The sequence below is a fragment of the Erigeron canadensis genome, chromosome 5 (genome assembly GCF_010389155.1).
Source record: "Erigeron canadensis isolate Cc75 chromosome 5, C_canadensis_v1, whole genome shotgun sequence".
Taxonomy (NCBI): domain Eukaryota; kingdom Viridiplantae; phylum Streptophyta; class Magnoliopsida; order Asterales; family Asteraceae; genus Erigeron; species Erigeron canadensis.
Genome location: NC_057765.1, coordinates 36,627,968 through 36,643,408, shown reverse-complemented (window position 1 = coordinate 36,643,408; position 15,441 = coordinate 36,627,968). Strand labels below are relative to the sequence as shown.

General features: G+C 32.5%; 1 protein-coding gene and 1 long non-coding RNA gene across 3 annotated transcripts; one reads left to right on the top strand and one right to left on the bottom strand.

The window, feature by feature from the left end:
• Positions 1–4,787: 4,787 nt before the first annotated feature.
• Positions 4,788–14,620, bottom strand: LOC122600875. 2 transcript variants are annotated; one of them, XR_006324104.1, is made up of 3 exons: positions 14,405–14,620; positions 6,500–6,686; positions 4,788–5,287 (listed from the first exon to the last, which is right to left on the bottom strand). It is a non-coding gene; the product is annotated as an uncharacterized LOC122600875 (long non-coding RNA). The 2 variants fall into 2 exon arrangements; XR_006324105.1 differs by lacking the exon at positions 14,405–14,620 and adding an exon at positions 7,215–7,251.
• On the top strand, positions 7,447–14,184 carry LOC122600874. Its single transcript, XM_043773653.1, has 7 exons — positions 7,447–8,539; positions 10,863–10,972; positions 11,091–11,433; positions 11,548–11,784; positions 12,034–12,143; positions 12,661–13,231; positions 13,572–14,184. Exons 1-6 carry the CDS (start codon positions 7,511–7,513, stop codon positions 13,103–13,105), a joined length of 2,274 nt encoding a protein of 757 aa, XP_043629588.1. The 5' UTR covers positions 7,447–7,510; the 3' UTR covers positions 13,106–13,231; positions 13,572–14,184.
• Positions 14,621–15,441: the final 821 nt, after the last annotated feature.

Genomic DNA, 15,441 nt, shown 5'->3' with positions numbered 1-15,441 from the left:
TCTACATTACTTTGAGACTCTATTTGTAAATTAACATTTTACTGTTGGTCATAGTACTCCTAAGAAAACAGAAACCGTTGCCTCAAACAAATTAACTCGTGTACAAATTACCTGATAACTAATTAAAGATAGGTCTTTTTAATGATTACAATGTGTTGTTATATGGTCTCTAGTCTCTTGTATGTCCCTCACGTTTCATCATCCCAGTCGATGTCTATCTATCAAGATTAATGGAGAAGTGAACGGTCGGGAAAGTACTCAAACTTTGATACTTTCATTATTGGGGTCGTGAACTATTTTCGCTGATGTGGACTATAATTAGCCGGTTATAGTTTTTCTTTTAAGGCCCACGTATACACCTATCATCATCTATCTTCATCTTCAATATCATCAAAAACTCACAACCCCAAATATATCTAACCTTAAACATTCATCAAACAAACACTAGACAATGAACAAACAAAAATTACTGGTGACAGGGGCATAATTGCATCCAACACTCCCATGGGAAACACATCAAATATGTAGCCAACAAAACTATGAACAATCAAGATGCACTGTTAATTAAGAGGTACTCGTACATGAAATGTATGAAAGTAACTATTTAGGGAACTTCCTAACATATAAGATTACAATATGTGTCGATCAGCTACCTCATCCATTGCAAGGCAGCCACCTCCGACCACCACTAGGTATACATCTCTCAATTTTGAGATCTACGATAACTTAGGTCATCATCTAAGCTTTATTCTACAGCTGCCATATGCATTCATTTCATTGCTTGCCATTTATGTGTTGAAGAATCGTTATTCATTATCAATTGCTACATAGGCGTCCTGCACGTGGCTGCTAATGTGTTTTAAGTTTGACTATTTATTTGTTTGCTTAATTTATGTTATGAATAAGTCTAGTATTACTTAGTCGATTTAGTCGATTCTATTTCTCATTATAGCTCAGTGGTTGAATACCCGTTTTATATATCGAAGGTCTCGATCAGTTCGAGACATAGGAAAGACATTTAAAAGAATTTCATAAATAAAATTCTCTAGTAAAATAGGTTTGAATCTAGATCCTCTGTTGCAAGCAATGATTCACACCTTTCAAAATTATTATATAATAAAAGACATTAATATAGTTATTGTTTATTCATGTTTACGTAACAATAATGAAAATTATTAAATAATAAAAAAACAAAAGTTTAATAGTAAAACCGTAACTGTTTGAAAATTATTTGATGAAAACATGAATATTCAAAAGTTTAGTGTCAAGAAAATAAAAACGAAAACTTTGATGTGGGACAAACGTTAAAAGATATAAAATTTAGGGGGTCAAAATAAAAATTATTAAAATTATTATGCGCTCTAAGACATTGTACATTTTATGCATTAAGAACTTGTAAATCTACATAGGTTTTTAATATGTACATATATAATAATGAACTAGCATGGAACCCACGAAATGCGACGGTATTTGTGACGGCGACGATGTAGTAGTCAAGAACGACTGTTGGTGGTAGAAGTCGTGTCGAGTGGTGTAGATAATTGATGTAAAAGTATTTTATGTAAAGGGTAATAGAGATATCCTAAAATATAAAGGATTAATAGTGTAATATAATCATTAAGAATATTTTAGACATCATGTAACTTTAAACATGAGGCTATTTTTTTTATAATATAAATAGATAATATCCAACTTTTTATTTTAATTATGTTGAAAGAAATATATCAGCCAATGGGTTAAAACCTCAGCGGCATTCTGAATTCCTGCAATGATGCTTGGATCCTAGGAGACCAGGGTTTGAGTCTGAGCAGGTGAGGTTTTACCTCCAATTTAACATCGTGTCTTCTGTAGTGGTTAAATTGGTGGGTTTTTCATCCCCTGTGGTCCTTGACTTCGTGGATCGGTCGCTAATGACTGTTTGCCCGTATGGATGTAACGGCTAACCGTCCCGTGACACGAACGTTAAAATATATATATATATATATATTAAAGAACTTAAATAGATATTTCATTTTATAGTTATATACTATAAATAAATGCTAGAAGGACACATATTTGCTTAAACATGTAAAGTGTGTTATGTTATTTTGTCATATTTTCTTATGAGTGTCATAGACATGCATTTACCATCATAAGATTACGCTTTTTTTTTTTTTTTTTTTTAATTTTATCATTGGTTTACTATTTTAGGGGCCTACATGTATATTTTATTTATGAGCCACAGTCCCCAACTTTTAACATCTTCGAAGACGGCTTCACATGAGTGGAGAATTAATGGGGATGCCCGGCCGGCCATGATCTTTTAGTTAATTTCCTCCTGGACCTCCTCTATTTAAACTAGCTTGTGTATCTGGAAGTTGGTATATCAGAATTCGACCAAGTTGTTTAGGCTCACAAAAAATAATTCTTTGTTTTTCTTTATTACGCAATAAAATCATCAACGTATACTTTTGAACCATCCCATAACGAACTAATCAACTGGCCGCGTTTTCTTTGGCTGCATCAGGTGGGTTTTTATATATTGATCCTTCTTTTATTTATTAAGCTTAGCTAGCTAATCAATACAAGACTAAATTATTACTTAATCCGTCACAATATAAATGTTCTAATTTTGATATTTTTGGTTTTTTTTTTGTTTTTTCTTTCTTAACTTTAATCGTAAATATTTTTGTTTTAAATATGTTTTTCATTGATTGCATCAAGTAGTATAAAATGCAAAGATAGATATTTACATCAAAGTTTTTTTAAACAAAAACTTTAACATTTAGACCAGGACATTCAAAATAGAACGAATTAAGTATTTGATTTTGTGATTGATAGTGTGTATATCATCTCATATTCATAATCTTGATTAAGAGGTTTATGATCTAAAAGTGCCAGAGGGGTACATGGAAATGTACATGGAGATAATTCGGGCCGCCGCACCTTCTCTAAAGTATACATCTAAAGAACAACTGAAGGAGCTTCTGTTCAAAGGGACCCTCCTTAATGGCGGTAAAACGGTAAGTACATGTGTTTAATTACTAGATTAAATAATACATTGTACTGGCTGAGTAAAAACATAAATAAAAAATACTCCCTTCGTCCCATTAAAAGTGTCACATTTTGAATTTTCAAAGTCCAAGTTTTCTAACTTTGACCTTTAATGATTTTATTTGTGTTAGATAATACTTGATGAAAGTTATATTGAGTGATTGTGTTTTAAACGTGTTTTCATTAGTATAATTTTCATCAAATTTTATATAACACAAAAATATATATATTTGTGGTCAAAGTTTATAAAAAAAGACTTTGGAAATTCAAACTATGACACATTTGAAGGGACGGACGGAGTAACTGATAGTTATAATATTATCAGTAGTGGCGTAATATATAATAGTATAAAAGATTAAAATGAGAATTTCATATTGATTGACTAATAATTATTAATTATTATAGATATATCATTCACTTTTGTTTAATGGACATGCAGTGGTTTTCAATAAATATGAAAGGGGAGCATTGTGCACTGATATCTATAGCAGAATGTTTGACTCGGATTGCAAGTGATTCTATATATGTGCATGAACATAATTCAAGGTGATCTTTCATATGTCTTCCATTTTTATTAATCTAGAATCTAGATTATGTCGATTTTTATAGAGTGTAATAGTGTATACAGCACTACGTAAACTAAACGCACCATTAGCTTCTTCGTGCAGATTTGCCGTTGGAAGTTATAAACCAAATGTTCGAGAATTCAGAACACACGTTAAAACTGAATTCTTGTCATCGCAGATCACATACACTGTGAACCTTGTGCTGAAAAATATGGATCCAGATGAAGGATATATCGGCCTTGAATACAAGTTAGAAGGGGGGAGAAAATGTTATTCATTTCTTTTAGACGAGAGGGAAGATGGATGGTTAACTGTTGAATTGTTTCAGTTTACTAGCGAAAACAAAAATATGGATCTTAAAATCCGTTTTTATATCGAGCACTGTCAAAATATTATAGTAGAAGGCATCGAATTTCGACCCCTGGAGAAAGTAAGTAGTTGACCAATAGTCAAATACGAGTGTACCAATTTACATCATCTTATATATATAATATATATAGAAGGTAATGGTGGGAACCCTAATTCCGGTACCACATCAACTAATGTCCATCGACTCAATGTTGTCAATGTTTCAAACACTTGAATTAACAATGCAAAAGTACCCACTAATTACTTCTCGGGGATAAATTTCATGGTTCCAATTATTAGAATACATTTAAAGAATATGATCGATATTTTGTTGCATATCAAAGTCTAATTTGGTAATTATGTTTGATAGGTGGAGCATGAGGTTTTAGATAATGAGATGGAGGATTTGCAGCCCAAAACAGATGATTCAGAAACATTTTGGGAACAAAAATTGCCAAAAGATTATCAGGACATAGTCGAATGGTCAAAAGATGGCGTGCAATATGCAACTAAGAAGGAACTCTACTCTATTCTTCGCAAAGGAATCCGAATCAACAACGGTGAAGAGGTGTACTTAATAAGAGCCATTTTATTATATATAACCAATTGTAGAACTCTCCCCTGGCACTAAACATGGTTTTTGCCCAATTCGTTCTATAGAACTCGTTGCCCTTTCTTCCACGCTAGAAGTGAAAGCCAAGTTCTTGGAGAATCTATAGTTTCTGGTGTTGGGATTTCACCATTTTTACTTTTTACTCCATAATCTCAACGCTTTACAGTACCAGAATTTATAACTTTTAATCAGACTACACTTTCGTATATATACTGTTAAAAGGGGATCAATCCATTATTGTTGAATGATTAGTACTTACAATTTAAGATTGTTTGACAGTGGTTTTCTCTTGCCAAAGATGGGAAGAAATGTCTAATGCTATCAGCAAGAGCTATTTTGGACGACAACGATGACTGGAGCTGGAAGTCTCTAGCAGAAACAAGGTTAACTATTTTCCTATTTACCAGCCTTTATGCTTTTAGACATGTCTATATTTTGATTTTCCTTGACCAATCCACTTGGATTTTTGGCTTGTTGAGCTTTGAGTTTGTTAACTCGACCAGTACCCATTTAACAGCTCAAATGGCATGTGCATAAAGTACATAGATAAAGAACAATGAAGAACACCAAACAAAAATGTGCTACATACGAATATAAGATAAGAAAACATACCGATTACGAGGACATATACCTTATCTGCTGACCAACCACCCCATAAATCCACCCGAGCTAACATTTTTGCTACTGTTCGATCCGTCTATGAATCATCAGATTGTGCTATTTGTCCCTGCATCCAAATGAGAGAAATGTAAGAAATAACTCTTTTTTTTTTCGTTGTCGGAAATTTTGAGCATGATTAACAATCATTGCCAAACACATGAGATGGATTTTAGTACATGGAACCATTGCATCTCTTCAAATCATTTCAAATACAGTTTACAATTCTAACATATTATCTCACACGATTTGATTGACTTGTCTCAGATTTGAAGTGGCTCATGATCCTTCAGAAAAATTTGAAATATTATGTGAAATTGAATCCAGACATCTGTCCCCTGATACAACATATGCAGGTTACCTTGTCTACAAACAAGAAGGCAACTACATGGTTCAGCCTCCTCCTGCACGTGTGAAAGATAAAATTTCTCGTTCAAGAAAAATTTGCTATATCTATTTAAGTTCTCCTCAAACCCCAGTTATTATTGCAAGAACGGTTAATGATACTCACTGCCCAATGAATAGACCCATAATAAAAGGCCTTCCACAACAGAGGAGCGATGGTTGGATGGAAGTACAAGTATGGGAATGTTATAGTACCACCACAAGGATTAATATCCATCTTAAATTGTCTAGTTACGACAAGACGTTTGAAGGGATTGAAGTGCAAGGCATTGAACTTAGACCCAAATAGATTCTCTTGTTGATGATTGGGCAAGAATGAAATGAACTAACAGTAAACACAATAACTTTGCTTCTATTTAACTACAATATTTACCAGGTTTTCTTTGAGGATCGGAACTCTATTTGTAATTTACATTTTGTTGTTGGTCATAGTCCTCCTATAACATACACAGGTTTTATTTTGTTGACTAAATATTGTATGGTTATGAGCTTGTAACCATATCTTGACACTTTTAGCCTACTTAACTTGATATTGAGCTATAAAAACATCATACATGGCAACATATATTTTGTGAAAATCCAATCGCTTAACTATTATGAATCAACGGAAGGTTTAAATTGCCAAACCAATACAATCTTCCATTTAGACATTTTATCAAACACCAAAAGTGCATAACTTTATTTACTAATAAAATTCTTCCTTCGTAATTTAACTTCAAATCAATTTTCGGGTTAACCATATTAACATGGTTACAACATCTCAATATCAATAGATATAACATAATTTGTTGCTATCAGCTCAACAACATGAACTCTTATTTTTATGACAACACTATCACTAATAAGCTAGAAATTGAACATGGAAACGGATTTATACCTCCTGTGAGCATTTTCGTGGAAGGATTTATACCTCCTGTGAGCATTTTCATGGATACGTTAGGCACCAGATCAAGGTTTAAACTCACTTCTTGATCCCTTTGCATTTGAATTTCGGCTCATATGTTACTCAACTTCATCAATCATCATATGTAAGCTAATTAAGTTAGCATCTTCTTTCAAGTGATCTGCACATAAGGTTTTTCAAAATACTGATTAAAGGGCCTTCTTGCTGTAACTCCAAGATTAGTTAAAGTATTAAACATACTTGATAACCACCCACAAATCCTTAAGTCTATAAAACACCTGCTATCGATGTTTTTTTAAATTTATAGAAGCATCTGATCAGGACATTTCACCTGCCACTCAAACACATGGAGGTTTTACTTTAGGCAATATTTCATATTCAGATCATAACAGAAAGGCACACAGAAGGTTAAGTTGACATCTTTTTTCAAATTCTGCACATGAGACTTCTTAGAGTACGGCTTTAAGAGCGAGCAAATAATGTTAAAAAAAGGTCACTCATAAAACTGATTACCACTAAAGCTAATATTGAATATTTATGATAAAACTATGTGATGAGAGCTTATCAACTGAGATGAGACACAAAAACACACCGACATGGAGGTTTGACTTTGGGCATACATAATGAAAGTCTATACAAAAATGATATATAACAGGTGGAATATAATACTATGTAATTGAAGACATACATGGGGAGCTGACTTCTGCCATCGCATCCGAACTTCATCATATGTTAGCATCTTCTTATCAGTCTATAAAACAGCTGGAATTGATTATTTTATTTTTATAAAATTATGTGATCAGGACATTTCACCTGACATTCAAAACAGAGAGGTTTGACTTTAGTAATTATTTCTCAACTACATATTGAGATCTAAAACACTAAATAGTAAATACATACACATTTTAAGTTCTAAAAATTCCATTCATTGGAACACTTGATTTCATATTCTTACAAATCATCATTTGATGATCCACAGAATTAATGGAGTCTTTCATGAAAGAGTTTGAACATCTTAAAATCTCACTGGAGGAGATAAAAAAAGTTACCAATAATTTTAATAACAAACCTATCGGGTCTGGTGGATTTGGGGAGGTTTATGAAGGGGAACTTTCGCACTCTAAGGGGAGAAGCCTTGTTGCTATTAAGCGTCTAGATCGCAAATTCGGACAAGGCGATTCCGAGTTCTGGAAGGAGATAGTGATGCTCACCCGATACTCGCATGAAAATCTCATCTCTCTCCTGGGATTTTGTGACGAGGCTGGTGAAAAGATAATTGTGTACGAGCTTGCATCTAATGGAAGCCTCGATCAACATCTAAGTTCCCCTGATCTAACGTGGGAACAACGTATCAAAATATGCCTTGGCGCTGCAAAGGGACTTAGGTTCCTTCATGATGACAAGGGAATACACCAACGAGTTATTCATCGAGATGTGAAGAGTTCCAACATCCTACTTAATGACGAATGGAAGGCTAAAGTTTCTGACATGGGACTCTCAAAACTTGGACCCGCTAATCAGGAGCACACGGCTCTTTTCACCAACGTTGTAGGTACCCTTGGATATCTTGATCCAGTTTATTTGCATCAGGGTGTCTTAACAAAAGAATCAGATGTTTATTCTTTCGGTGTTGTTTTATTTGAAGTGTTATGTGGAAGACTATGCTTTAGCAATCGTAATTTAGTGCCTACATGGAAACAAAGCTACAAAAATAAGAAAATACACACGATTATGTTCCAAGATCTGACCCCACCAATGGAGATGACTTCTTTGGAAACATTTTCCGATATTGCGTTCCAATGTGTGCAGGGATCTCGTGAAAAGCGGCCAACAATGTCTCATGTTGTTGAAAAACTTGAAATGGCACTTGAATTTCAACAGTGCCTTGATCTCAAGCTACCAAAGGAGTATGTAAACATACTTAAGGTTGTTACAACACCTCTGAGACACAATTCTCTTGAGGAACTCAGATTACTTTTCCCCAATGGCGTTTTCCTTGATGCAGGCAAAACAGTAAGTATATATAAAGTATATATGGTTGAATAATATTTATCGAGAACTATGAGAATCATTTTGGATGATTGATATTAATCAATGGTTATTAATGAATGATATTTTATTTAATTATTAGATCTATTATATATATAGTAGAACCTATATAAACTAATACTCGATAAATTAATACCTCGAAAAATTTATAAATTTCTCAAGTCTCAACTTAAGAAAAGTATTGTAAATTTACACATTAATAAATCGTTAAATTAATAAAATATCGCGGTCCTACCACTATTTATTTATAGAGGTTATGCTGTATTATTAATATTAAGTTTTTAAGATAGAAACATTAATTTACTTTGTTGATGTCATATACATTCTTTCACCCTTTTTAAATTTAATTTTGTTCAAATTGTTATTATTGTTTAGTTATTAAAAAAGTAAATACTTAATTTTCACACAATTGTGTAAGACTTTTGGTTGATTATACGTAAGATTTTAATTTATTATATTTTTGAATATGACAATAAAATTGTTATATTTATTGGCAATATTGGTTATTATAGAAGATTAATTTTGACTGACGAAAAAATTCCTAAAAGTTTATTTAACCTTTATAATATTGTTCACCATTGGCCATCTACCATTAAACTAAAACATGATTGACATGTTCTTGTTCTAGAAACGATACGTGATATAATCCTTAATCGACACGTGTCTTTTTAATTTATTTATTTGTTAAATTAACTTTTTTAGTTGTATAAAAATTCAATTTCCTTATTTGACTTATTATTAAACTCTAACTCTTGGCTTATTAATACAAAAGATATTATAATTTAAAGTAAATTCAAAACTTTAACTAAACATATATTATATTTATCATTACGGTTTATTACTATAATTTAGCTTCAATCATCGATTTACTTTAACCATAATTTATTTTATACTCGGGAATCATGTATGAGACATATTCGAATTTCTTTATGATACAATTTATATAGCTACCGTACATCGTATGGGTATTAGGACCAGTTATAATAATAAAATAGAAAAAAAACTTTCTAATAAAATTGACTATAAAATCTTACAAATATTATCCCAATACCTTTGGGTAATATGTTATTTAGTTATTTCCATGTATTAGTAAATCAATAAATGATTTTAGTTTTTCTTTTTTGTTTGATAAATCTTGGATATATGTTTGTTCAAATTTTAAAAGGATATGACAATAAACTTAAAACTAATCTATATTTGCATTAGAATATTACCTTTTTGATGTTACACTTTTATTTTAATTTGTTTAAATCAACTGAATGGATCAGTGGTTGGAGCCCTTGCCTCCGGAGACAGAGGTCATGGGTTCGATCCTCATGCCCAACAAAGTTGGAGGTCCTTTTTTACCTTTGGTAGAACCTGGAAGCAGTCTCTCTACCTTTGGCAGGGGTAAGGCTGTCTACATCACAACCTCCCCTATACACCGTCAAAGACGGTATTGGGACCCAAAACATGTGAAAGACAGCATTGAGAGTTACTTTTTTTTTTCTTTTACTTTTATTTTAATTTGTTTGAATAATATTTAATTTTGAGAATAACATGTTAATTTAACTATATTATCACATTATTATTTTTAACTTTTAATTATAATACCCTTAATAAATTTTTCACACAAATATATTTTAAAAGTCTATGTAAAAGTTAATGGTAAAATTTTAATCGAATAATATGTAGTTGTTGATGATACAATACTATAATGTGCGTCCTTCTCATCATGAGCAATTATGATAAAAAATAAGGTATTAACCATCGTAATATATATTATAAAAAATGAGGTTTTTGAGATTTGTTTGAAGAACAAAAGTTTGATCATGATATTTTTTGTTACACGGGAAAAAAGGTTCAAGGGTGGGTGGGCAGTAAAGGACGAAACTATCTCGCACGTGACTAGCACATGGCCTCATTAACGGTGAAAAACAAGAGGAATGTTAAGTTTGGACCAAGGTTGCCAAAAAGTCTCACTTATTGCACCAAAATCGCCACTTTGCATAAGTTCGGACCAAAAATGCATTTTGTTCTAACTTTTGAACATAATTATCAATTTAAGAAGCAAAAAAGAAAAAAAAAACTCTTAAAAGGAGAGAGCTAAACTAATTAGGGGGATTAGGAGTGCCAAGTGTACCACCAACTTTCTCTTTTAGTTATAGTATATAGATGGATAGCTATCTCACATATTGAAACAACAATATTCTGGAAGTAGAAAATACGGATAGATCGATAATCCCAGGAAGACGTAATCTGTGCATGAGTTTGAACTAACTAGTAATATGTACGTATACGCATACAGTGGTTTTCAATAAATGACAAGGGAGAGCACTCTGTATTGATATCTATTGATGAATGTTTGATTCGAGAGGCAGGAAAAGATTATACATATTCGCGTGATTATATTTCAAGGTGATTTGTTGTCCTCTTTCTTTTGCTAATTCATTGCCTAATTAATTAGTAGATTACATATATGATTAATGAATATCGATCATTCTTCAGTTTGCTGTTTATTTGTTGCTTCTTGCAGATTTCCAGTGGGTATATATTCTGCATATGAGTGCAAATTTAAAGCTCATGTTAGAACTCAATTCTTATCACCAAATACTACATACTCGGTCAAGCTTGTCTATAAACATACGGTTAGGAGATTTACTCGTGCTTCAAAGCGTATTATAGAGCTTCAATACAAGTTAGAAGGGGAGACAAAAACTTGGACTTCTTACCTTGCAGACGAGAGAGAAGATGGGTGGTACGCAGTTGAATTATGTCAGTTTATTAGCGATGGGACACCTGTTAATCTTGATATTATATTTGAAGAAAGTGCTAAGCATCTAGCACTAGAAGGCATCGAGTTTCAATCCACCATAAATGTAGGTTACAGATCCTCTACCAAATAATTCAACCTCCTACATTTTTCTTCAATTTGGTTAATATATAAACTAAGTCCGACCAATTTGGTTAAGAGTATTATTATTTTGTTATAGGTGGAAGAACGTCATGTCTCAGATGATGAGAAGCAGGTGGATATGCAACCACCCTTATCATATTCAGATGACAACGCATATTGGGAACAAAAATTGCCAGATGATTATCATGAAATAATGAAGCAGTCAAAGGATAAAGTGGAATGGAAAACCAAGAAGGAGCTCTATTCAGTTTTTCGCCAAGGGTTCCTAATCAACTATGGTTCTTTTTTAGAAAGGCTATTCAATGATGGACAGGTAAAGTTGATGTTAATGACATTTATCAATTTCGTTTTCAAAACCTTCTAAAACATAAATTCATGATATTTTTCGCCAAGGGTTCCTAATGGAGAGGTAACGTAAATATTAAATTATTATTAATGATATTTTTCGTTTTCAAAACCTTTTGTGGGGCCTATGTGCTTAGTCCTACCAGCGAATTGAAGCCATATGATACTTGTAAACTATCTGCACTTACATATCTACATTTTATTAATTGATTGGTAGTGGTTTTCACTCGATAAAAATGGGAAGAAATGTCTGATGCTACCAGCAAGAGCAGCTTTTAAAGTGAACAAGACCATGAAAACTAGATGGATCCAATCAGATGATTCCAGGTTCTTTTTATGTCTTTCCATCATTTTTCTTGTTAAATGTTCAACTTTTCTCTTCCATCTATGCGCGCGCTAAGAGAGTGTAAACATTTTTGTTGGTTTTGTCTTATTAACGAACTTGGGATTTTCAACACTGGATTTTCATGAGAGAAATATTTATATATGATACATGAGTTTTATTTGCTTAACTTGAATGCCAGAATTAAGTTTTATTTGTGATTAACACAAGAACAAATATATATAATTTATGAGTTTTTTCTTTCTTTTTTTTGGGTGGTTAACTTGAATACCAAAATTAGAGTTTAAGCGATTGATGTATACATTTGAGACAAAACAAAAAAAAACAAAAAAAAACAAAAAAAAAGAAAAAAAGAAGAGAAGAATGGAGTAAGATTATACACGCCGGAGGACATCTAACATTCAGACTTCTCAAATCTTTTTTCATTTATTATTATCTTCTCCATTACGATCATTTTTGTCACTTACAGGTTGATTTTCTGAGTTGTTCACTTGTTTGCAGATTTGGAGAAATGCTTACAATCAAAGAAACTGTGGAACCTGTGTACTTAAACAGCTTTAAATACCATGCATTATCACTTTCAACAAAATATGCATGTTATCTTGTCTACAAATTACAAGACCAATCAGATTTTGAGTTGCCGTTGACAGTGAGAGAGACATATGGAGATCAGAGTAAGAGTGAGTTTTCGCATGTCTATTTAGTCAGTCCGCAAACCCCAGTTATACGACAAAAGGTTGATGAAATCCCCCACAAACCATTGAGTAGACCTAAATTAAAAGGCCTTCCACAACAGAGGAACGACCTTTGGATGGAAGTACAAGTACACGAATTTCAGACTACTGATACTTCGGAAGGATTTATTTGGGATCTTGAAGTAACACATTGCGAAAACAGGATTCTACATGGGCTTATTCTTCAAGGAGTTGAGTACAGACCCATATAAATTATATTCATAGTGATCCAGTTGATCCATGTTGTTTCAGTGTATTTTAAACCTGTAGATGTCGCTTTGAGCAGCTTTTAAAGTGAACTGGACGAAAACTAGTTGGGTCAAATCAGAATATTCCAGGTTATTTTTATGTCTTTCCACAATATTTCTTGTTGGGTGTGCTAAGATAAGGTTACACATTTTTGTAGCTCTTGTCTAGTTAACAAGGGGTTTTAACCTACTTGGTTACCACCTAGAATTTTAAATCCTGGATTTTCATGAGAAAATATTTATGATTCATGAGTAGTTTTTTGGATAACTTGAATGCCAAATTACCCCTCAAGCAATTGATGTATAAAGTACGGGGTAACATTAAAATGGGATGACATCTAACACTCAAACTTCTCAAATCCTTTCACTTATTATCTTTTCGTTTATAACTTTTTTTATAACATACAAGTTGATTTCCGAGTTGTTGCAGATTTGGTGAAGTGCTTATGATCAAAAAACATGTGGAAGCCCTATGTCAAAACAAAATAAAATACCAAGTACTATCACTTCTAACAAAATATGCATGTTACCTTGTCTACAAATTAGAAAAAGACCAATCATATTTTAAGAGGATGCCGGTGGCAGTACGAGATAAATATGAGGATTCGGATGATTGGGATAAGAGTGAGTTTTGGCATATCTATTTAGTCGCTCCGCAAACCCCAGTTATAAGACAAAAGGTTAGTGAAAACACCGACAACCCATTGAATAGACCCAAAACAAAAAGCCTTCCACAACAGAGGAGCCACAATTGGATGGAAGTACAAGTATACGAATTTCAGACTGATACTACGAAGGGTGTTATTCCGAGTCTCGAACTGAAATATTTTGGCAACTTTTGGAGTCTACAAAGGGCCCATATCAATTGCTTTTTGAGAAGTCATGAGCTTTCGAGAACTATGTCGTCTTTGAATTCTATCGTGACATTCTAGAAGAGGGACTTCCAGACATCTGTTGATTGCTTTGGTTCTAGGTCACTGTTTTCTTTCTGTACATTGTTTCATCTGAATTGTATGGCTATTTTGTGCTTTGTTGTTGTATTGTTGTAGTACATTTATTTATATTTGTATTTATGTAACTATATTTATAAAGTAAAACATGTCATTTCCTGGAAATATATATATTGCTTTTTGGTAAGTAATGAAAAACAAACCAAACTGAACAACCAATATTGATAAGAAGAACAATGCGTGAAGTAATAATATAAAACCTAAGTATTAAAGCTAGTTTAAAGATGTAATAGAAAAGGTGATGAGAACTAACCTTCATCTGAGCTAATAATAATGGGTTTTGAATGGCTGAGCAGTTGCAGGGAGGGCCAATTGCTTCTTCCATCGGCTGGGGTGACTGAATGAATGAATTGGTGGGGTCATAACCCAATTTTCAATAGTTCCGCCCATCCAATTATTCACAAATTCACTCTTTTATCTTATTTCTACGGAAGAAAAATGAGGGTGGGTTTGTCACATCCAGGTGAAATAGTTCTTCATAGTATAATTTTTCTAATTTTTTTTATAAAATATATAAATAGCCCCCAGTTTTATTAAAAAACATTAAAAATTTAGACATGAGGTTTCACTAAGTTGGGAGTGAGACCCATCTTCATTTTCTCCATTTTATAAATTGTTACAAAAATAAAATAAAATTATAATGACTAAATTTTCCTTAACAAAAAAGAGTTACTAGAAATCACTCTTTAATGTATTAATTTAAAGTTAAACTTTTATCTTACTAATTTACATAATATGAAATTTATCTTCAAAAATATTTCTATTATCTTTTTACATCATTTACACTCATGAAACCATATTACTCATTTACTCCGCATTGTCGTCACCACCAATAGTCGTCATTACCACCAAGTTGGTTTTTATGAAAATAGATTTCCTTTCTCAAAAGGAAACCATGAAGATTACAACGATAATCCAACGACATACCATGATTGTCTTTGTCATGCATTGTGAGAATACAAGCACACAGGTTAAACACATTAAGAACGTCTCTATAAACACACCCACCAATTCGGCATAAAACATTCACCATATGTGAGTATACTCTTATATGCGTATATAGCCACTTTGACCAGAAAAGTCAGAGCACCATACTCACTGTGTCAATATATACTTCCCGTATGATGGTTATCTGCTATACAATTAAACAAATTCTATAAGTTTTCTTTCATTTTTACGACTTAACAAAAGCTTAAAGTTGCACATTATTACTTAGAGCTATGTTATAAACGAGTTACAATTAAAACCCGTGTGCTTGTAGCAAATTACAATTTTACCTTATTTAATTTT

Coding starts and splice junctions, on each gene's coding strand:
- LOC122600874 (XM_043773653.1), top strand. CDS start 7,511: ATGGAGTCTTTCATGAAAGAGTTTGAACATCTTAAAATCTCACTGGAG. Junction 8,540..10,862: donor TCCTTGATGCAGGCAAAACA/GTAAGTATATAT, acceptor ATACGCATACAG/TGGTTTTCAATAAATGACAA. Junction 11,785..12,033: donor GGCTATTCAATGATGGACAG/GTAAAGTTGATG, acceptor ATTGATTGGTAG/TGGTTTTCACTCGATAAAAA.